Source organism: Canis lupus, chromosome 19 (assembly GCF_048164855.1).
Source record: "Canis lupus baileyi chromosome 19, mCanLup2.hap1, whole genome shotgun sequence".
NCBI classification, from domain to species: Eukaryota; Metazoa; Chordata; class Mammalia; order Carnivora; family Canidae; genus Canis; species Canis lupus.
Genome location: NC_132856.1, coordinates 58,557,834 through 58,580,753, shown reverse-complemented (window position 1 = coordinate 58,580,753; position 22,920 = coordinate 58,557,834). Strand labels below are relative to the sequence as shown.

Sequence of the window (22,920 nt, the reverse complement as noted above, 5' to 3'; positions counted from 1 at the left end):
GGCTAGGCTCTGGTGCCCTGTGAGAAAGGTGGGGTGTGAGGTCCAGCTGCGATGGGAGTCCTTTCCCTGCCGCGTGGTAGCTGGGCAGTGAACCTACATGCTCTGCTCTTGGGGCCACGCAATGCCTCCTTGCCAGATTGTTTTCAATTTAAATGAAATAATCCGTGTAAATGTTGCAGGGTGGGCCTGAAAGCAATCAATAGTGTTCATTAGTTGCCTTAGTTTGATTTATGTTATTTTTAAAGAAGGTTGCTGGTTAGGAAGTGGGAGTGTTGTGGTTACCAGGAGAGCTCTGAGTCAGGTGGCCTGGCGTGAGCCCCAGTGGCCTCTATGCCGGTTTCTCATCCGCCAAGCAGGGTGCCTGTCCCTGCGCTGCAGGGGGTCAGCACCAGTGCTGCAGCTGCCCAGCCAGCCCTTTGTTTGCTGTGGCTTGTCCTCTCCTGGAGCTGGCCGTGGCCTGAGCCTCACGTCCTGAGTCTCAAAATAACGTCACCTTGTTCCTTTTTGTCTCTGCAAATTCTGTTCACTGGTGAGATGGTCTCTTAATTTAATTTCTATAATGGAGAATTCCCAGCAGATAGAGTGGTAGGCAGAGGCTGTCACGAACCCATGTACTCACCACGCAGCCTCACAGTGACCCACTCATTGCCCTCAAGTGTCATCTGTACCTCCATCCACTGTAGTCTTTTCTGTGTTTATACTTTTAAAAGATGCAGTTGAGATACAGTGGGAGTACAAGAAAGCATAGGCAGGCACGGTGCACGCTCTGACCGATGTGGGTGTGTGCGCACATGTGTGAGGCAGCCTCAGTAGCGGGCGTCTCCGTCAGCCACATGGGCCTCCTTGCGTCCCCTGCTACCTTCCCTCCGCCACTGTCTCCAGGCAGCCCCGACCCACTTTCTGCCACTGCAGGTTACTCTGCATGCTCTAGAACTTTACCAATGGACTCGTTCTGTGCATATGTTTTTCTCCCCCGATTGCTTTCAATCAGCACATGATTTTGAGATTCTCCCTGTTGTTGTGTGTAATTTTTTAGTCATTTTACCTCTGTTACTGAGGAGTGTTCCACTGTAGGGAATTATAGTTTGTTCATCCCACCAGATTGATGTCCATATTTGGGCTGTTTTTGACTTTGGTGATTATAAATAAAGCTGTTAGGAATGTTCACGTGGGTTTTGTTAGTAGATATGTTTTTTGTTTGTTTTGGGCAAATACCCAGGAGTGGAATTGCTGGGTTTTCTAGCAACTTACTTTAAGATGAACTACCAGGATGTTTTCCAAAGGGATCATGCAGGAAGGTCCCAGTAGCTCCCCAACGCACCAGCATGTGCTATTGACATGGTTTGGTTGTGCTGGTCTAATTTGAGCTGAGTAGTGGTATCTCGCTGTGGTTTTAATTTGCATTTCCCTGGGACGCCTGGGTGGTTCAGCAGTTGAGCATCTGCCTTTGGCTCAGGGCATGATCCTAGGGTACCGGGATCGAGTCCCACATCGGACTCCCTGCAAGATGCCTGCTTCTCCCTCTGTGTCTCTGCCTCTCTATCAGTGTTTCTCATGAATAAATAAAAAAATCTTTAAATAATAATAATAATAAGCATTTTCCTAATAATTAATGATGTTCTCTATCTTTTGCTATTGAATTTTAAGTATTCTTTACCTATTCTCGTTACTAGTCCTGTATCAATGTGTATTTTGCAAATGTTTTCTTCCAGTCTCTGGCTTACCTCTTCATATTCTTAACAGTGTCTTTTGAAGCATAGATAGCTTAAATTTTAATAAAAGTCCAGTTTGTACACATTTTTCTTTTATAATTTGTGTCTTCTGCCTCCTAAGAAATATTTGCCAAATCTGAGATCACAAGCATTTTTTTCTATGCTTTCTAGAAGGTTTATGGTTTAGGTTTTCTATTTAACTTTTTTTGTTCATTCTGAGTAAATTTTGACATATGGTACAGGGTATGAGTTGAAGTTGATTGTTTTGCATGTGGGTGTCCAATATTTCCAGCACCATTTGTTAATGAGACTGCCCTTTCTGTATGGAATTTCCTTATCACTTTTGTCAATAGTCGGTTAACAGTGTAGGAGTTGGTTTATTTCTAGGCTTGGTTTTGTTCTGCTGACCCACGTCTGTGTTCTTTCACCAAAGAAAAACTTGCTTAATTTAGCTGTATTGGGATCCCTGGGTGGCGCAGCGGTTTGGCGCCTGCCTTTGGCCTAGGGCGCGATCCTGGAGACCCGGGATCGAATCCCACATCGGGCTCCCGGTGCATGGAGCCTGCTTCTCCCTCTGCCTATGTCTCTGCCTCTCTCTCTCTCTCTCTCTCTGTGACTATCATAAATAAATTAAAAAAAATTAAAAAAAATAATTTAGCTGTATAGTAAATGTTGAAATTGGGCAGAGTAAGTTCCCCACCTTTGATCTTCTTTTAAAATAGTAATTTGGTGGGGTGCCTGGGTGGGCCAGTTAAACAAGCAACTCTTGGGGCACCTGGGTAGCTCAGCTGGTTAAGCATCTGTCTTCAGCTTGGGTCATGATCCCGGGGTTCTGAGATAGAGCCCCACGTGGGGCTTCCTGCTCAGCGTGGAGCCTGCTTCTTCCTCTCCCTCTGCCTGGTGCTCCTCCTGTTTGTGCTCTCTCTCTCTCTTTCTGTCAAATAAATAAATAAAATCTTTTTAAAAATCCCAGACATCCAACTCTTGATCTCAGCTCAGGTCTTGATCTCAGAGTTGGAGTTCGGGTCCCATGTTGGGCTCCACAGTGGGTGTGGAGCTTACTTGAAAAAATGATGATAATAATAAGTACTGCTTTGGTTATTCCAACTGCTTTGGTTATTCCATCTCCTTTGCATTTCCATATGAATTTTAGAATCAGCTTGTTGATTTTTGCATAATTTTGTCAGGAATTGCATTGAATCAATAGTGATTTGGAGATTGGCCATTGAGCCTTCCAATACTGGATCTTTCAACCCATGAACATGGTATATCTTTCTGCTTACTTAGATCTTTCCACATTTCTCCCAGCAGTGCTCTTTTATCTTAGTGTGGGATCTTGAACACCTTTTGTTAGCTTTAGTCCCAGATAGGTAGTTAAGTTTTTGACACCATTGTAAATGAGATTCTGTGTTAAATTTTATTTTTCATTTGCCTGCTGCTAATAAGAATGCAGTTGATTTTCATATATTAACCATGACTTTTGCTAAATTTATTGATTCTGGTACTTGATTTGTAGATTTCTTAGGACTTGCTGTAGAAATAACTATATCATCTGTGAATAGGGATAGTTTCACTTCTTCTTTATGTCTTTATGACATAAAGACTTCTTTCAGTCTTTATGATTTTATTTATTTTCTTTGCCTTATTGAATTGGCTAGGATCAACACAATTTTGTGTAGAAGTGGTAAAAGCTCTAGGTTTTCATAGATGGTCTGTTTGAGTTTGAGGAAATTCCCTGCTGTCCTTGGTATTGTTTTTCCTAGGTGTGAGCATGGCGCTGTAGTTGTGTTAAAAGAAGTAGTCTTTAAGTTTTACAGATGAGTGCTGAGGTGTTTATGAACGAAATAACAGTATCTGTGGTGTGTTTCTGAATGATAGGGAACAGGTGCAAAAAAAGCATTTGACAAAAAGTCTCTGTTCATGATAAGAGCCCTCAGTGCAGGCCTTGTCTTACTGTGGTGACCTTAACCTTGCTCACCCGGTCTACCATGTTTCTCTGATGTGTAGTCCGTGTTTTTCCTTTTTTTTTTTGACTGAATTTTGATTTGCCAACATATATATAGTGTAACACCCAGTGCTCATCTCATCAAGTGCCCTCCTCAGTGCCCATCACCCAGTTACCCATCCCCCTGCCCAGTGTTTTTCCCTTTTTAATTAATAAATACCTTGGAGGAGATCCTTGGAGACCATGTAAATACCTCATCTTTCCTTGGACTTTTACCGCAGATTTTGGTGTCCAGAGGTGGGTCTCACCTGCCGTGGCTGGTTACTGCTTTGTTCTAAAGGTGGGTTTCTCTCTCCTCATTCTCTTCACATTTTGGACTGCGAGTCTTCTATAAGGAAGAGCTGTTCTTCCATATGTATTTATTTCATTCTGTGGGCTATAACCCACTACTGCTATTTTGTCACTCACATTGTTCCTCTGCTGGCCATTTGGGGCTCTCTCGGTGTGTGCCCTGTCCTTGCCCCGCCTTCCTGAGTACATCCTCACTTTCTAGAACCACAGATGCTTCAGAGTCATCTTGAATTTCCCATGTTCCAAACCTTTGAATCAGCCACATCTCTGAGGAGCTCTGGTTTCTTTTTATTGGAGAGTAGTTTGTGCTATTTTTTGAGATGGAGTTGTTTGTCTTCTTCTTGCTGAGTTGTGAGAATTCTTGACATATTCTGGCAGTGAGTGCCCCATGAGAATACTGTATTACGCATAGTGCTGCTTCCACTTGACTAGTGGACGTCTTCAGTGTGTCAGTTCATTTTTTGGTGGTTACTCTTCTGGGTCACGTCCAGGAGACTTTTCCTGCCCAAGTTACGAAGGTATTCTCTTTTGTTTTCTTCAAGAAGCTTTGTAGTTTCAGCTTTTGTGTTCAGGTTTAAGATCAATTGTGAATGGATATTTGTGTATGTCAAATGGGGGTTTATATTTGTGGGGATTAAGATTCATTTTTTTTTTTCTATTCAGTTGTTCCAGCTTCATTTATTAAAAAAGACTTCCTTTTCCCCATCAGACTGGCTTGGTGCCTTTATCAGAAGTCAGCCTGTTGAGGGCAGGCCCATTGGCGCAGCCCCAGTGGTGCAGCGGTTTAGCACCGCCTGTAGCCCAGGGTGTGATCCTGGAGACCCAGGATCCAGTCCCACATCAGGCTCCTTGCGTGGAGCATGCTTCTCCCTCTGCCTGTGTCTCTGCCTCTCTCTGTGTGTGTCTCTCATGAATAAATAAATAAAATCTTAAAAAAAAAAAGAAGTCAGCCCGTTGAGATGTAAGTCTGCCTCTGTTCTGTGCTCTGGCTCATTGATCTCTCTCTTCTGTATTCCAGCAACACATTCTCTTGGTTACTGGAGATTTACAGTGGGTCTCAAAATAAGGCAGTTAAATCTTTTAACAGTGTTCTTTTTAAAGATTATGTAGGCTCTCAGATTCTCTTTGTATGTTAGTTGTAGAATCAGCTTGTCTGTTTCTCAGCAGGCCTACTGGGCTTGTTCTAGGAATTCCTTCGAGTTGGCAGTTCAGTCCAGGAAGAAGGGTCATCTTAACAACGTCGAGTGTTCTGTTCCATGAACATAGTTTCCCTTGCTTTCCTTCATTTTTGATTTGTCTCAGCAATGTTTTATAGTTTTCAATATTAGAAGTCTTGGAAAATTTTTATTAAATTCATCACTAATGGGGTGCCTGGGTGGCTTAGTCACTTAATATACAACTTTTGGTTTCAGCTCAGGTTGTGATCTCAGGGTTGTGAGATCGAGCCCTGGGTTGGGCTCTGCGCTGGGCTAGAGCTTGCTTGAGATTCTCTCTCTCCCTCTGCCTCTGCCCTGCCCCTGAATGCACTATCTCTAAAATAAATAAGTAAATCTTTTAAAAAATTATCCTTAGGTATTTATGTTTTACTGTTACTTTAAATGGCATTTAAAAATTTTAACAATTCTTCGGAGCTGGTATATGCATACATAGTTCAGTTTTGCCCATTGACCTCATGTCTTGTGACCTTGCTCAATTCATGTAAATTCTAGAAGCTTTTATATAAATTCTTAGGGGATGGCCTGTGTATCGTATTGTGTGTCTGTGAATGGAGACGTTTCGCTTCTTCTTTTTTAGTCTTTATACTGTTTAGTTATTTTTCTTGCCACTTGCTGCTGGCTGGGGCCTGTCGTAGGGTGTTGAAGGGAAATGGTGGTGGCCTGTGTCCTTGCCTGTCCCCACCCTTCTGGGAGTGCTCAGTCCTGCACCAGTGGTGTGGTGGCATCCGTAGGACCTGTACCTTCCTGTACTGTCAGGTCTCCTGACGTGCACCATGTGTGCTGCTGAGCAGAGAGTTTACCGCAAGGACATGCTCATGAGGAGGGAAGGGAGGGAAAATTCGGATGTATTAGAGGGACCCTTGGGCAGGTTGATGCTTGGAGGTGGGCATTGGCTCTGGTGACTGTGAGTGTGAAGGGGTCTTGTGGGGAGGGGCTCCAGAGTATGAGGTGGGAGTGTGTGTGTGTGTGTGTGTGTTTTGGGGGGAACTGGTGGGACATGATGATGAAGGAAACTGCTAATTGGACTCAGCACCTGCTTCCTGCTCTGGTGAGGGAGTCTGGCTCAAGGACACAGGGACACAGGGATATGGGACGCCCATAGGACAGCACAGGGCATCCCTCCCTCCTACTGGAGACCTCGCGTCCCCACAAAGTGGAGTTGGCAGGGAGGCCACAGGCAGAGCAGGACAGTGGGCATGTGGTCACAGCCCCACCTCACTCCACCTCTTGCTTCCTCAGAGTTTTTATCCTGCCTGGGGCTTGGGTTTTGTCTTAGACGTTTTCTGTATCTGTTGAGATGATCACTTTTTACCCTTTATACTGTTAGGTAAGGTGAGGAGTAGTGATTCTTTCCTGCCATAAACCCCACCTGATTAGCATGTATTGCTGACTTCAGTTTACTAGTGTTTTTAGAGGACTTTTGTGTCTGTGTTCATGAGGGATATTGGTGGGTAGATAGCCTGTTCTACTCCAGTTTTGCCTCCCTCTGGTTTTGGTATCAGGGTAACATTGGCCTCATAAAACTGAGAACGATTAGTGTCACTCCTGCTTAAATGTCTGGTAGAACTGTGCAGCAAGGCCAGCGAGACCTGACGTGTCTGTGGGAACGTGCTTGAGCAGCGAGGCAATCTAGGTGTATAGTAGGCTCAGGGCTGTTCCGAGATTCCCTTTCTTCTTGTGTCAGTTTTGCTCATGTGTCTTTCCAGGAATTAGTTCATTTCATCTAAGTCCTCACATCCCTTGGCAGGACGTTTTCCATCACGTCCCGTGTTTTCTCTGGAAGATCTGTAGCATCGACTCCTCTCCCGAGGCTCTTTGTCAGGGTTGCATTGGGATCCAGCAAGGGTGACGCCTTGGGGTTGGCAGGTGTGTGTTTCTGTCCTTTACTGTGTAGGCTACCTCTGTGTCTGTTTACTGTAGCGTGTTAGCTGAAGAAGCCCCCGTGTCCTGGGGTTGGGTAACGCATGGCCTGACAGCTGCTGGCTCCCGGTGCACGTGTTGCCATCCAGGTTCTCTGCCCGAAGTAGGCTGCTTTCCTTGGCTCTGTCCCTCATGGGCCAGGAGCCCCCAGGAGCCCCCAGCAGCTGACAGTGACACAGGGACGGGAGCTCCCCAGACCACGCGTGAAGCGCAGCTTCATCCATGGCATCACATGGTTTACCCTGAAGTAATGCGCATTTTCTCTTACACTAGTTTCTCTTGTGCATTTTGAGTTGAATGATGAGGATTTTTTTTTTAAGTGTTTGGGAGTAAACAGTGACACAGTTGAGAGTAAAAAATAGAGCGTGAAGAATACTCTTCACTGTTGTTTCTGCTTTTTTGTGTTTCAGATGGGTCTGTGAAGAGATCCCAGACCTCAAGCTTGCTATGGAGAATTACGTTTTAATCGACTACGACACCAAAAGGTGAGCAGAGCTCTGCCCGAGTTGCCTCTCCATGCTTGCTGGGGACACAACCTCTGATCAGCTCTTCTTCGACGGTGCAAGCTGGTCTGAAATTTCCTTTTAGAGTTGGCTGTCGCCTCCACAAAGTTATTTTGGTAGGAAATGTTTATCAAATATTGGCAGAGGCTGTCAGAGCAAGGACGTAATTGGAAATGCCACACTGCGGAAGCGGCGCCTGGTATGTGTGAAGTCAGGCTGAGCTAGCCGCCGAGTGGCCGTCCTCCCTGCGGGCGGCCACCAGCAGCCAGCGTTCCCACCCGGGAGCCTCTGTGCTGGCCTCCCAGGGCTCGGGCTCTGGCCAGTCCGTCTGGGGCCCAGTTGGGTTTGGTCTGTCACTGTGTGTCCAGCCCCTTGGCTACCTCTCATAGTTTCCTGCAGGCACGTCCTGGATCTCAGAGGAGAGTTCTGTGGGTGGAGAAGGGCGAGGCCATCTCTGGAATGCCTGCCTGGAGTTTTTGTTTCTCTTTGAGAAGGAAGGCTGACATTCCGTGCTCCTGCCGTTTTAGCTCTTGGCAGGCTTAGAATCGGCACTGAAGTCTTCCCTGAAGGACTGTAGTCATCTGTGGGCTTTGATAGCTTGCTCTTGATAAGGGGTGCAGCCCAGAAGAGGCCCAAAGCCCCTACTAGGACCTGGCTCCCAGGTGGGGTGTTCACCTGGTCTTGCTTTTGTGTTTGAAGGGCTTCTTGGTCTGTTTGTCAGCCCCGATCCGGTCCCCTGGCCTCCTGCCTTGTTCCCCATTTAATCATGAGCCCAGCATTTGAGAAAGAAAACTATGCTCACTCCTCATCCAGAGTGTCACGTGGTGTGCGTGCAGCTGGCAGCATGGGCCCGCACTGAGGACTGGAGTGAACCTCTCCCGCTTCCAGGGTGAGAGTGTACCCAAGCGCTGACGTTTGGACATTAGCCATTTGGCCAGGGAAACACACCTTCAGTAATGGGTTGACTGCTCTGTGCCTGGCCAGGAGCAGCCAGGGCTATTAAGAGTAGTTTTGCTACAAGTTATTTGAAGGGGGGGTGTTTGAGGTTCTTCCGTCCTGTACTCAGATGGCTTAGGAAAGACTGGAAGTGGGCAGTGGGCAGCCAGTCTGGAGGCATCCATCCGAGGGCCTAGTGTGGCCGCGGGGTCAGGTTTGTGGTGGGGCATCCCCATTTCTCTCAGGCAATGTGGCGGCAGGGCCCGCCCACAGCGTCTGTACATCTTCCAGGGGCAGGCCTCCTCTGGGGTGGGCCGAGTTCTGGGTGCTCACAGCTGTCCAGGGCGAGGGGAACCACGAGGAAATAGAATTAAAAAGTAGTGCCATGGTTTTCCCCTGAAGGCTGCATGAGAAACCAGGGGTCACAGGTCTTGGATCTTTCATTTTACAAATTAGGAGGGTGAAGGAGTGTCACCCAGACACTGGACTCCAGGGTTGAGAGCATTGCGGGGGCTGTGGACTCCTGCGTCCTGGTTCCACCTGGCTTGGCACTGAGCTGGGGAGGTGGCTAAACCACCTGCAGCACCTGTGTCTGTCCTGTGTCCTGATTTCACCACGTTACCCTGGGGGTTGCTTTGTCACTGTCCTTTGTGAGGACCCATCAGGCTTTGGTAGCGGCTGCTATTCCTGCTTGCTCTCCACTTCTCTCGCTTTTCCATCACGGCTGTCGTATGGGAGACCTTGGACTTGCTATAGCAGAGCCAGCTTAGTTGAATCCTTCTACTTCTGTTGTAAAGGGAAGGTGCTCGTGAGCTCCTGGGGTGGATCTCATGAGGGTAGTTTTGCTACAGCGTCTGTGCATCCTTCTAGGGGCAGGCCTCCTCTGGGGGTGGGGGAGGGCGGGGGCGAGGCCTGGGTGCTCACAGCTGTCCAGGGCGAGGGGAACCACAAGGAAATAGAATTAAAAAGTAGTGCCATGGTTTTCCCCTGAAGGCTGCATGAGAAACCAGGGATCACAGGTTGAGGGATGAAGGGCAGGCCACCAGCAAAGATGCAGGAGACAGTGGGGCGGTGGCTTGGGGAGCAATGTGTGTCCCCAAGCCATTGTGTGGTCATTGCTTCCTGTGTCCCATGTGCATAGGGGCCTCTTCCGGGCTCCTGGCGTCCAGCTCAGGGAGGGAGCCTCCTTGCTGCTGTATACGCATGTAGGTGTTACAGAAAGAGCCCCCTGGGTGACTCCCTCTCCAGTACAGCACAGACACGTGAAGCGTGTGTCCCCACCACCCCCCACCCCTGCACTCTCCCATATCAGGCAGGTCCCTCTCAGCGGGGCATCCCGGGCACTGTCACAGGCAGACCAGCATCCCTGGCCCCACCCCTTCCATGCCAGGAGCACCCAGAATGTCTGCAGATGTCCCCAGGCTTTGTACAGTGTCCTGGGTTAGGGGATTTCATTGAAAGTCATATCTAGAGTAAAAATGATAGGTTTGGGAGAGTCCGGTCTCACTGAAAAACTGCCAAGCAGGTTCTCATTAGGCCTCTAATAACATGCTACTTACATCTTTGAAAGTGTTGGAAACTGTAGGGGCAGGTGCTGGGCAGTGTCCTCTTCTGCCAGCCTGAGAGTAGGGGGCCCTTTCCTCTGCTGGGTGGCCCCCATGACCGTCCCGAGATGGAGGCCCCCTCCAGCCAGGGAAGGAAGACCCCGTAAGGCTCATGCACACTGCCCTAGGGCAGTAGGCCCAGCCCACTGGGTGGGGAGTCAGGGCCGGCCTGGGTCCTGACTGCAGGGCTTCATGAAGGCTGTGCAGAGCCCCTTTTCTCACCTAACACCTGCTGGGCACACCGTTGACCCGTGATCCATGGTCTCTGCAGGCTGCCCTGAGATACATGATCTGGCCACGTAGCCAGACTGCTTCAGCCCCAGACTCTTGGCTCAGCCTTGCTGTGCACGTGTGACCTCTTCCTTCTCACCAGGGGAGAGCTGGCTCTGCCTGTCCATGAGCCGTCCAACCCCCGCCCCCCAAGAGCCCCGCCAGGCCCCTGTGGCTTGTTCTGAGCTCCATAGTGACCGGCGCCTTTCCTTTGCCTTTTCAGCTTCGAAAGCATGCAGAGGCTCTGTGACAAATACAACCGTGCCATCGACAGCATCCACCAGCTGGTAGGTGGCCTCTGTCCTCCCCTCATACCCCTCTGCTTATCGGGGGCATGTGCTGGAGTGCTCAGCCCAGCTGCCCATCAAGTTTCCTGGGTGGTTTTAACGACACGCCTCACAGACCCCTGCCGACCACCCCGGAGTGTGGGGGTTCACACTGTGGCGTGGGGCCGGGTACTGCTGACCACCAGTGGGAGGCACCTGGGGTGCTGCTGTTGGGAGCAGGCTGGGGGTGGGGTGCATTCTCAGCCCCTGTCCCCAGCATGCTGGGTGGGCATCCCCAGGGTCTCAAGTGCATATGTACCTTCACATCGGTGCCCCGTCCCCACAGGCTGAGACAGGTGGGTGCGGTCAGGGGCCTGCCCGGGGCTTCTCCTGTCCCTCAGCCAGTTGTGTTAGGAGTGTTTTCCTGCCTTCCCTTTCGGACATTCTGATTATGGAGAGGCCTGGCGCTCTGTCCTCACCTCTCTCTCTGCCGTGCTGGGGTCTGGGGAGCCTTCGCTTGGCAAAGAACAGACAGCCAGGTTATGCCCCGCCACGAAGTGGTTCTAGTGAGTGTGTCACTCCTGTTCCCAAGGATGTTTCACTGTCTAGGCAGCATGGGCTCCTGGTGAGGGGGCGGTTCTCTGGCAAGAGCCTTGCTGTCAGGGGAGCTATGGCAGGGTGTTGGGCCGTGCAGCACCGAGGACCTGGCAGTCATCCCCATCACTGTTACTGATGAGAGGGGAGAGGGATGCTGAGTCAGACGAGCATGTCTGGGCCTCCTGTGCCGGAGACCGGGGTTCACAGAAGTTCTGGGTGTCAGCTGTGTGGGTCCCCACCCACTGCCTTGGTCCAGAGCCCTCCCCTTGGTTTTGTCCTGGGCAGAAGGTGGGGCCTGGGGCTGACCTGGGCCGCTCAAAGTGGGCAGCCGCTACTCACCTGCACGGCGGAGGACTGGCCCTAGGCTGGGAGGGCCCTTGGGAGCCATCGGTGCTGCCGTCACAGGCTGCAGGTGGCCGAAGGACGGCTGCCGGGAGTCTAAAGTGGGCAGATTGAAAGGTTAGGGCACCAGGCCTCAGAGGCGCCCCAGGGCCGACTCCCTCCTCGGGCTGCATGAGCTGAACAGGGTGCGGGCCTGGGCCGTCACTTATGTGACATGTGCTGGTGTTTTATCTAATGTCCTAGTGGAAGGGGACCACTCAGCCCATGAAACTGAACACTCGGCCGTCCAACGGGCTCCTGAGGCACATCCTGCAGCAGGTGTACAACCACTCGGTGACGGACCCCGAGAAGCTCAACAACTATGAGCCCTTCTCCCCGGAGGTGTACGGGGAGACCTCCTTTGACTTGGTCGCACAGATGATCGACGAGATCAAGATGACCGAGGATGACCTGTTTGTGGACCTGGGCAGTGGTGAGTGTGAGCAGACGTGCTGTAAGCACCGCCAGGCTACCAGGCCCCCGGAGATGGAAGGGACAGCTCGGTCACCACCTTGTGTCACCCACAGCTCCTCACGGGGAGTCGCCCCTCTGTGCAGCAAGCCAGTGCTCTGTGCAGAGGAGAGGCCAGTTCCTCCTGCTCTCAAGGGCCCCTCCCTGTCTCTCACCCCTACTCATATTGTGGGACTTGTTCTTGGCTCAGAGGGGATGCCAGTGACCACCTCAGACCAGCCCCCCATGTTGCTGGGAGCCTTCGCCCCTCCTGCACACTCCCCGGCTCTCACCAGCCGCCCCCTCCTTTGTGTATGGGTGGTCCTCCGGCACCAGCATCTCCCGTCTCCTGAGGGCAGGGGCCTGGCCTCGGCCTAGCCTCGCAGGTGTCCGCACGATCAACTATAAGCTTTACTGAACAAACACCTCGGCTTGGTTGATTCCCAGTGGGACGTGCCGAGCTGACAGGGCTGACATGGGAACCCTGTGCACAGCCCTCCCCTGGGGCAGCTCTGCCACCTGGATGTGACCTTGGTTGACACAGAGCCTTGTGCTGCAGATTCAAAGTCCCGTCTGAAACCGGCCTGGCCTCGGTGCTTGGAAAAGGGCCAGCACACCAGATGAGGACTTGTTTGATGTCATCATTAGTTTGAGCCTTTCTAATTTAACTTAAATTCACATTTTAATAAATGTGTATATTTCGGGGGTGCCTCGGTGGTTCAGTTGGTGGAGCGTTGGACTCTTGGTTTTGGCTCAGGGTCGTGGGATTGAGCCATGTGTCAGGCTCTGCACTTAGCAGAGAATCTGCTTGGGATTCTTTCTCTCTCTCTCTGAAAAAAAAAAAAAAAGAATTCATGTGCTTCTAAAATCAGTTATCTAAAAGACCATGGAACTTACCTGTACTAAAAGATTTAGGGGCAGCCCAGGTGGCTCAGCGGTTTAGCGCCGCCTTCAGCCCAGGGCCTGATCCTGGAGACCCGGGATCGAGTCCCACATCGGGCTCCCTGCATGGAGCCTGCTTCTCCCTCTGCCTGTGTCTCTGCCTCTCTCTCTCTTTGTGTGTCTCTCATGAATAAATAAGTAAATCTTAAAAAAAAAAAAATAATTAGGAATCTTGAAAAGTACCCACCCAGCTTCTCGTACCCAGCTCTTAACACCCTCCACATCGCTGTCCATGACCCTTACATCCTCTCGCTATGGGCCTTGGCATTTACTCTGTGTTTCTAAATAGTGGGACTTTTCTTTCTTTTCTTTTCTTTTCTTTTCTTTTCTTTTCTTTTCTTTTCTTTTCTTTTCTTTTCTTTTCTTTTTTCTTTTCTTTCTTTTTCTTTCTTCTCTTTCTTCTCTTTCTTCTCTTCTCTTTCTTTTTCCTTCCTCCCTCCCTCCCTCCCCCCCCTTTCTCGCTTTCTTAAGATTTTTTTTTATTCATTTAAGTAATTTCTACCCCCAATGGGGGGCTTGAACTCACAACCCTGAAATTGAGAGTTTTGTACTCCAAGGAAGCCAGCCGAACACCCTGGTGTGCTTACTTTTATTGTTTGAGTATATTCTATTCAAAGTGTGAACTCAAAGGTTCCCGGAACGTATCAGAGGCACAACAGTGGAAGGAGCTTCCTGGTGCACATGGTGTCGCAGCGGCGCTGGAGCACCTGCAGACTGCCCCTCGTGACGCTGACAGCTGGGTGTATTGGTGTGTTGGGCCTGCTCGTTGGGCTGCCCAGTGATGCCACCAGATGACAGTGGTTTGGAGACCCTGTTTCTGTGTGCAGGGGGCTTCTCCCGCAACCTCCAATCCCGCATCAAACCCCAGTCAATGCTGAGCATTCTCAGGGTGATTTCAGATTTGGCCAGCCGTGCCGCACCGCGGTGGTAACGCGGGAGCCTTCCGGAGGTGTTACTGAGTCTCGGGGAGCTGTGTCGGCACAGTTGATGCCACGTAGGTCTCGTAGACAGAGAGCAGGTTCCCACTGCAGGAGCCCTGGAGTGTTGTCTGCACGAGGCAGTGTAAGCCAGATGGCCATCCCCTGGAGGGGGCTCAGCTCACCAGCCTGTCCTCACTGACCTTAGGGAGTGCTTGGCACCTTCTTGGAGAGCCAGGAGCCTCTGTCCGTTGACCCCCATGGCCAGCACCCGCCTGGCTGGGGCCTCGACTCTGCGTAGGTGGCGCCTCTGTGTTAGGGGGGTACGTCTGACAGTACCTCTCTCTCTCTGAAGGAGTGGGCCAGGTTGTGCTGCAGGTCGCCGCGGCCACCAACTGCAAACATCACTATGGCGTGGAGAAAGCTGACATCCCAGCCAAGTACGCGGAGGTGAGTGACTCTGGAGTGGGACACGTGTGTGTGCATGTGTGTGTGTCTGTTATTTTGAACCTTGTTTGCCATGACCCATGGGGCGTTGGGAGGGAAGACAGAACGAGGTGGGCGCTCTGGGGGCTGCTGGGTCTCCGCATGCACATCTGGGCCCCACTGCGTGTGCTGCCAACAAGGACTACAGCCTCGTCTCCCCCAGGCTGGGCCTGTCTCCTCCAGACGCACCGTGGTCAGCAGGCATCACCGCTCGGCCTGTCTGCCTGGGGTGGGGTCCATGGGGTCTGTAGGGGGTAGATGCGTCTCCAGAAAGGCCTCCAGAGCATGTGACCCACACTTCTGGTGGACGCTGCAGGTGCCACGGGGTGTCCTCCCCTGCGACCCCTAGACTTATCTGGGGCTTCTCAAAGGGCTTGTGTTGAGGGCTGGTAGGTGGGCAGCCCCAGCTTGTCCCAGGGTGGGGGCAGGAAGGGGCCGAGGGGAGGCGCTGACGGGCTGTCGGATCATTCCCTTGCAGACCATGGACCGAGAGTTCAGGAAGTGGATGAAATGGTATGGAAAAAAGCATGCAGAATACACAGTGAGTGCCATCGCTCCATGCCCCTGCGGCTAACGATCCAGCTCCATTTCCGTGCCTCCTCCTCCCCTGACCCGCCGTTCTTCTTCGCTCCTGGGGACGCCCTCCCTGCGTGGAGCGCGGTGTGCACGGCCGAGCTGGGCGTGCAGTGCTGTTGGGGGAAGGCCCGCTCGGCATCAGCAGTACCCTCTTCTCTTCCTGCCTCTTCCACCCTTTCTGGGCCTCCTTGGGGGGGCTACAGCTGCACCTACCCCGCGCTCTCTGACAGCAGAGGTGGCACATGGCGGCGCCCCTCTCTCCCAGCCCTCAGCTGCACCAAGGCAATCGTGTGCAGCGTGTCTCCAGGCACGTGGTGGGTCTCAGGGGCCCTCTTTCCATGTCGTGCATGCGTGTGTTGTGGCAGCAGCGCAGGGCTGGGCAGTGGGATATGGACAAGGCGGCCTCTTCCCTTGTCCGCTGGCCAGCTCAGTAGCATCTTCTTGCCTTCCTGGCAGCATGAGACCTTGAGCGTGAGTCCCTCCTGGCCAGGCTCAGGTTTGGGGCGGCACACACCCCCAGCTCTCTTGGCTGCTGCTGTGCCTCAGCCTCCATTGCTCGGCCCAGCCTTGCGATGCCCATGTTCCTTGGCCGAACAGCATTCCAGACCCCTGGCCTCCTGTCCAGGGCATCTGGGTCATGGCCTGAAACGTGTCTGGGCCCAAGCCTCATCCTTTACTCTCTGTTGCTGTGGATACACTGCGGCCGTACAGCCTGCACCCACTTGGCCACTGCGGGGACACCCGGACAGAGTGTGTCCAGACCGGATCTTTAACTCATCCTTCTCTCCCCATCTCAGGTCATTACCTGCACATACCCAGAGCTCGAGGCCCAAACCACTGAGATTCCACTTGGTTCCACGGCCAGCCCTGTTGCTCCTCCTTCCTGGAGATGTCTTACAAGCGTTCACCTCTTGTACTCTCCGTTGTCACCAGCCCAGAGCAAGCCATCGCGTGGGGCGTTGACTGTTGAGCTGGAACCGATCGATGTTCTTTGTTGCGTTAGGGGACTAGAATAAAGCCTGTGATCACAGGCTGGGGGTCGGTTGGGGTGTGGGGAAAAAGGGAGAGGGCAGGTTTCCCCTTCTTCAGGACAGCCCTGATGGCTACTGCTTGCACAAATGTAGTGTTTGAAAGTCATCGCCAAGGCCGATGTCACCCGCACTTGCTCCCTGGTGTCTTCTGGGAGTCGTACAGCTCTGTTTCGTGTGTGGGACTGGGAGGCTGTGGGGTTGGCCCCTGGATCCTTCTGTCTGCACGTGGAGGCCTACCTGTTTGTGCCCCGTGAGTGCAGCCCTGCCCTTGCCCTGCTGCCCAGCCTTTGCTCTCTGTTCACTCCCTCAGCAGCCCAAACCGCCTACCGTGGCTCTGGAGCGAGTCTTCACTCGGGCAGCGTCCGCCCGTCCTCTGGCCTGGGTCTTCTTCCACGTGGTGCTGGCTGCTCTGGGGCCTTCACCTCCCCAGATAAACTGTAGAGTCAGCTTGTGGGTATCCATCTCAGAGCACACAGGGATTGGGGTCGGGATGGCATTGAATCTGCACGTCCGCTTGGGAAGAACTGACCCCTGGACAGTATCTCGTCTTCCTGCCGTTGGACGTGGCCTGCCTCGCTTTGTAGTCTGTCACTGGTTTTGTTCATCTAAGTTTGGTGTTTTGTCTCCTGTAGATCTTGTACGTGTTTTGCTGGATTTATACCTAAGTCTGTCAGTGTGTCTGTCTGTCTTGGTGCTTGTATAAACGATACTGTCTTTTTTATTTCAAATTGCGCTTGTCCGTTGCTGATGTACAGGAAAGCAGTTGGCTTCTGTACATTGCATGGTCACAAACGGGAACACCTTTACCCCGTAACGTTGCCGTAATGGCTTATTAGATGAAGGTTGGTTTGTTTTTCTGGATTCTTTCAAAGTTTCTATATTGATGATCGTGTAATCTGTGCACAGAGGCAGTTTTACGTCTTCTTTCCCAATCTGCATATGTTTTATTTTTCCTGTTTCACTGCATAGCCAGCGTAACAGCAGGTATGTACAGCGTGCTGCCAAAAAGCAGTGGTGAGAGGGGCGCGGTGGCCTTGTTCCTGATCTTACCAGGAAAGCTTCCACTTTCTCACCACGGAGGTGATGTGAGTTTGTAGGTATTTTGTGGGTGTTCTTTATCAGGTTGACACAGCCCCTTCTTAATTTGCTGAGAATCTTCATTATGAATGGGCGTTGGACTTTGTTAAATGCTTTTTCTGAGTGTGTTGATGCAATCCTGTCTGTGATCTTTCTTCGGCCTGTTGATGTGGCGAGCATTGGGTGTCCAGCCGGCCTTGTGTGTTGGGTCAGTCCCGCCCAGTCGTGGTGCATGGTGGTTTTCACCTGTGTTGTTGAGACTGCGTCTGCGTCTGCGTCCACGAGAGATCCTGGCCCGTAGTCCGTCCTGTAACGTCCTTGGGTGTCCCTTTGCTTCTGTTCTGCTCTTCTGGGCCAGGACTTGCATATCCAGACTGGGGCCCGGCTTCTCCTCTTTGTCTCCTGGGGCAGTTTCCTCTGGAATTCTCTACCTTGTGTGAAAGGCGAGCGGTCCGGCCTTTGTGCTCTCCCGTGCCCCCACGTCTGAGGCTCCCTGGTGTCTGCTGTTCCGGCTGCGTGTGCAGGAAGCCCAGTTGGCCTCCATTTCCAGGGAGTTGCTTCCCGCATTTTCCTGAGTCCATGACTTCCTGAAATGGAGGTTTCCCCATCTTAAACTACTTCTTATTTCTGATGAGAAGGCCAAACAGCCACCAGCCCTCAGTGTAAAAGTTGTGCCACGTTTCTCAGAAATGGCCGTTGGTACTCCAGGCAGGGCTTCCAGGACTTTGTTTGTAGCTGGTTTTAGCTTCAGGCATGCTCCTCACGGCTGGGGCAAGGGGCAGGGGTAAGGCCTGGGAGGGCCACCTCTCCTTCCGCCGTCCTCCTTCCTTCTCTTGTCTCCGTCTGGGGTGAGTGGCACATCAGGGCCTCGTGGTGTGGTGGTCGGCACACGGGCCTCCCCATGTGGAAACCGTCTCATCCCTTAGGTCTCGTGTGGTGTAGATTGTTCGCTAGCCCTGCCGTGGCCCCTGTGAGGTGGCTGGGAATAGAATTTGGCTTGAAGGACACTTGGGCACGACCTTGGCAGTGGGTGTGTGGAAAAAGCTGGCCGCAGGACAGGCAACCGCCGTGCCTTTGCTGCTCTGTTGCCTGTTTCCAGAGGGTGTCCTGTCTCGAGCAGCCTGGCTCCGGGGGGCGTGGGGAGCATGTGCTGACTGCTGAATACCCAAATTTGGCGGGAACTTATGTCTTAGGTCTTGTGAGGCCTTCCCCCAGCTTTCTGTGGCTTTGACCAGGCGTCCCTGTTGGCGGACAGAGTCCTGCTCCTGTTACTTAAGAATCTAAGAGGAAACAGAGCCAAGAGGAGTCTAAAAATAGCCCAGTGTGTGCTTCCAGGCCTAGAGCCTGCTTCTGGAGGCCAAGGGTTCCCGTGCGGCCGCCGCCTCCTCTGTTCCCCCCCTTCCCGCTCCCCCTGCCTTTGCAGAGGCGCCGCCCAGCCAGGGTCCCCTGCCAGCCTCGGCCTCCACCTCCCCGTCCTGCCGCGCAGTGGTGCCTGGGCGCCAGGCCCTTCTTGCCCGCGCACAGGCCTCCTCCTGTCACAGCCCCCATTCCTTCCTTCTGCATGGCTTCTGCCTGCAGGCCTGTGTCACCTCAGGGTGCTGCCTCTACCTGGGAGACTCTCTGTCCAGCTCCCTGCCCAGGCTGGCATCCAGGCCCCCGGAGCCCTGTAACACGGTAACCGTGCTGTTGACAATGAGCCCCATATGCTGCGGCGCCTGGCAGTGGGCCTGGTATGCAGTAGGTTTCGTGCATTGAGAGTCTGTTACCTTGGGCAGCTGTGGCCTCAAGGAGGTGCCACGTGGGGATGGTGCTAGGGTGTCTGTGGACTGGCCTGTGCTGAGGCACTTCCGTACTCATGGTCCGGTGACTCTCTATCCTGGGCCTTGAGGGGCCTCCCTCTGGGCACCTGCCACCCCTCCAGGTTTGGCCACGTCAGGATGGCATCTGTGTGGCCCTCGGGGTGCCTGGGCCATGTCATCTGGGGCCCCATGCATCTCAGAAGCTCTGGCCCACCTCCGCTCTGGTCTCGGTTGGAGTTGGATCTCTGGGAGGCGGGTGCTGCCAAGAGACAGGGTCTGGTGGTTCGACTGAGCTTTCCTGCGTCTGTGGACTTGCAGCAGCTCCTGGCACGTTAGCTGAGTAGCAGGGCTGCCCATGGGTGGCTCTTGCCCCCCTGATTTTGGGTGGGGCTGACCTCAGTCTCTTATTCTTGGAAGCTGTGCTCTTTTCCCGACCAGAGAGTGTGTGTGTTCCATGCAGGCATGGACACAGCTTCCAGGACCCTGTTGTGGGACTGCAGTGGCTGGGGTGTGTGGCTGCACACACTCCCACACTCCACCTGTGTCCCGCCCTAGCCCTGCCTGTTGGCTCAGGGCCTCGAGTGGACCTGTGGTGCCTGTGGAACAGGAGGTGGGGGACTGAAGCCCTCTGCACCTGTGTGTGCCAGAGCCCTCTCCTACTTGGAGGGCCCAGTGGTGTTGGGGCCAGGCACGGGGTCCCTGGGCAGGGGCACAGGAAGGCCACACACCTCTCTCTGGCCACTGTTAACTCGGGTGCCCCAGCCAGCCAGTCCCTCCTGGAGGATCACGGGCAACCCATGCCCGGAGCAGAACTGCAGCAGGACATGGTGGGCAGCGCCTAGGACGGGGCTGTTCTCTTGCCTTGGCTCAGCAGTGCTGCCGTGGCCTGACAGCACGGCCTAGAGGGGGGCCCCCAGGAAAGGGGAGCCATGTGGACAAGTGCCTGAAGGCCCCGAGTCAGAGAGAGTGACCTGACCGAGTCAGCCCCGTGGCCCTGCCTTACACAGAGAGGATGTGAAGCACACGAGCTCAGGGTGGAGGCCTGGGGGGGCGGGGCGGGGACACCAGGCTCGAGCTCCCAGGGTCCTCCCCCGGGTGACCCACAGGACACGCTCAGTTCCCCCAACACGAGCCGTGAGTATGTGTGCGAGGTGTGGTCTCGGGGCTGGCAGAGACCCGGCGCCCAGCTTCTCTGCGGGGGTCGGTCTCGGGGGGCCCTCTGCCCGGCTCGGCCGGGACCCCAGGCTCAGGAGGGCAGCAGGTGCTCAGCACGAACCCCGTGTCTGCACAGACGGCTCAGCCTGTGAGGTGGCGGGAGCTGGGCGTCCAGTTCCAGATGCAGCAGAGGGCGTCTGGGGAGGGGTCTCGGGCCCGCCGTGCCAGCGCTCTCTTGCACAGCACCAGTAAAATTGGATTTGAGTCCCTCCTGAGGCCTAGCAAGGCTGTCTTGGGGAGAGTGGCAGGTTCAGAAAGCTCCATAAGTGGGGAGAGTGTTTAGGGATAACGACAGCTAGGGTGTGGGCAACACCCCCGGTGCCTGAGCGCGTTCGGTGGGCTGTGCCCTCCCCTGATCCCCCTGCACCCTAGGTGGGATCTCTGCATGGGCTGGAGGGCATAGGATTGGCAGCTACTTCTGCCCTGGTGCACAGCCTCTGCACTGGGGCGCAGTGCTCATAGGCCTGTCTCTGCTCGGTCTTTCTTCGGTCCCTTTCTGAGTGACAGCAGGTCCACTGTCCCAGTGGGTGCCTGCTGTCTTCGTGAGGAGAGTGGGCCTTCCTGGTCACCCCGCCCCCTCCCCCCGGCTCCCCTAACCCTCTCCCCGTCTGTGGACTAGCGCGTCCTGGACGTGTCATACCCCATGGGGCCTCCTGTGTCTGGTTGTCTCCCTGAGCTTCATGGGCTGGGGGTCTGTCCCCGGGGCAGCGTGTGGGGGCCCCACTCCTGCTTGGCGCTGGGGGGCGTGCCTGTGCATAGTGGACACGCTGATGGAAGTTTTGGGTTGTTTCCATTGTTTGGCTCTTCTGAATTGTGCTGCCAGGACCGGGCGTGCACAGGTTTGTGGGGATGTATACTCTCGCTTCTCTCTGGCGTATGCTGAGCATTTTTAAAGAATAATAAAATTAGACTTCAACTTTTTGGTTCACTGAGTGCCACAGCTCTGGACACCTTGGTCAGTAAGAACTGGGTGCTCCGGGCGTCACAGTGCTGGTGTGCTGGGATGCGCGGCGTGGAGAGCAGGCGTTGAAGAGCGAGTGAGCCCCCAGGAGGCTGGTGCTGCGGGGGGTCAGAGAACAAGCCTTGGCCTCACCGTGTGCGGTGCCGGGGCGCCCGGGACAGTGCTCTGTGGCCTGGTCGCCTCCCGAATCACGACAGCTCTTCTGTGTGCTGCCCTGGCCTGCCAGCCCGCCTCTGTCCGGCCTACAGCTGGCTGAGAACCATGCGTGGCCGTGCCCCAAGCTCGCCCCCACCTGGCTCTGTGTGACTCTGCAGCGCATCCTCTGGCGTGGCTGGAACCTCCCTTCCCGCTCGGGGTCGCTGCACAGTGACTGCCAGAGCGGGGCCCTCACCCCGGGAGCCGCCGCCACCTTGGTCGTATGTCCTCCCCACCTCAGTGACTGCGCTCATTTCATCTTCTCTCCGCGGGCAGGTGGGTGGGCAGGGTGCGAGGCCGGGTGAGGCCTCCTGAGTCAGCCTCCCTCCTGTTCTCTTCCTTTCAGCTGGAAAGAGGCGACTTCCTCTCAGAAGAGTGGAGAGAGCGGATTGCCAACACAAGGTAGGGCTTGGCCGGGCAGGCGCCCCCGGGGAGGGTGCGAGGCCGCGGGGTGCACTGCGGTTCACACAGGAGAGGAGGCTGGTGGAGGCTGGCGGGGTCCTTGTCTCCCTGTCCCTCGCCTGCAGCAGAGCAGGTGGTCCGGGGGTTGGTCCCAGGGCCCCAGGGCAGGGACAGGTGTGGCTCGATGCTCACACGTGCCAGTCCCCCGGCTGCCCGTCTGGGAGGGCGCTTCCCTACCATCTGGGCCTTGTGCTCAGCGTGTGGGTTCTTGCTGTGTCTACGCCTCTCCCGGCGGGGTGCAGAGGCAGGGCTCTTTCTCTGCACCCAGCGGTAGAGTGGTGTCCTGTCCCGTGCATCTGGGGTGCTGCGGCGCTGCCCACGCCTTCCTACAGACCTGCTGTGGGCCTGAAGCTGGTCTGCAGCCCTTCCCCTGGCCTTGGGCTGGGGGTGCCGCAGTGAGGTCATGGACTGGCACATCAGCCTAGATGCTGGAAGCCCGGGGACCCGAGAGGTGTTGCACGCCCCAGAGCCATTTTCCTGGGCTGAAGTCTGCTCTGCCAACGGTGGTCCACTGTTTTGGGGGCATCTTGCCATCTGTCCTCTCCCTGTCTGTCCTTCAGGTGTGCTTACTTACCTCCTGCTGCCCCGTAGTTCCCACCTGTCTACTGACAGGGAGAGCTGTGTCCTATTCTTTCCAGAGCATCTTCCTTTGTGGCTCTCCCATGAGAAGTCTTCATCTGAATTGGGTCCAGTTTGCTCTCCCTTGCTCACCATGTCTTCCTCTTTTTCCCGAGAGTCTCCTGCTAACCCCGTGGGCATTCCTGTCAGTGGGGAGGAACCCCCACCCTCATTGGCCAGCAGCATCCAGGCCGAGGTGTCACATCTTGTGGTCACCCTGGCAACATGAGAGCTCAAGGAACATGCACTGTCCCCCAGGCCCCTTTTCGTGCAGGCAGAGTGGAAACAGGTCTTGGTAACTGGAGAGCATCCCCCTGACGTCCCCCTGGGTGCTCTGCTTCCTAGCAGGGGTGTCCTTTCTCTTCCCCTACCAGCCCTTCTTGCTGGGGACATTTGTCTCTGCTGCTGGTTTCTCGTGAATGAGATGTGGGGGGGCAGCTGCCTCTGGAGCACCCTTCTTCCATCAGAGCTGTCCTTGGGGCCTTGGCT

At 54.1% G+C, this 22,920-nt stretch overlaps 1 protein-coding gene across 5 annotated transcripts in view; it reads left to right on the top strand.

Moving 5' to 3' along the window:
- The window catches only part of DOT1L (DOT1 like histone lysine methyltransferase), a 64,982-nt gene that overhangs the window by 16,768 nt on the left and 25,294 nt on the right, over window positions 1–22,920 (top strand). For 4 of the 5 annotated variants that reach the window (XM_072787965.1, XM_072787964.1, XM_072787967.1 and 1 more), the window contains 6 exons: window positions 7,556–7,630; window positions 10,682–10,745; window positions 11,907–12,135; window positions 14,367–14,461; window positions 14,976–15,038; window positions 21,698–21,753. In XM_072787965.1, the coding sequence (XP_072644066.1) occupies window positions 7,556–7,630; window positions 10,682–10,745; window positions 11,907–12,135; window positions 14,367–14,461; window positions 14,976–15,038; window positions 21,698–21,753 (582 nt within the window). Of the gene's footprint in view, window positions 1–7,555; window positions 7,631–10,681; window positions 10,746–11,906; window positions 12,136–14,365; window positions 14,462–14,975; window positions 15,039–21,697; window positions 21,754–22,920 lie in introns of those variants that run through there. The other variant, XM_072787968.1, reaches the window with a different exon arrangement.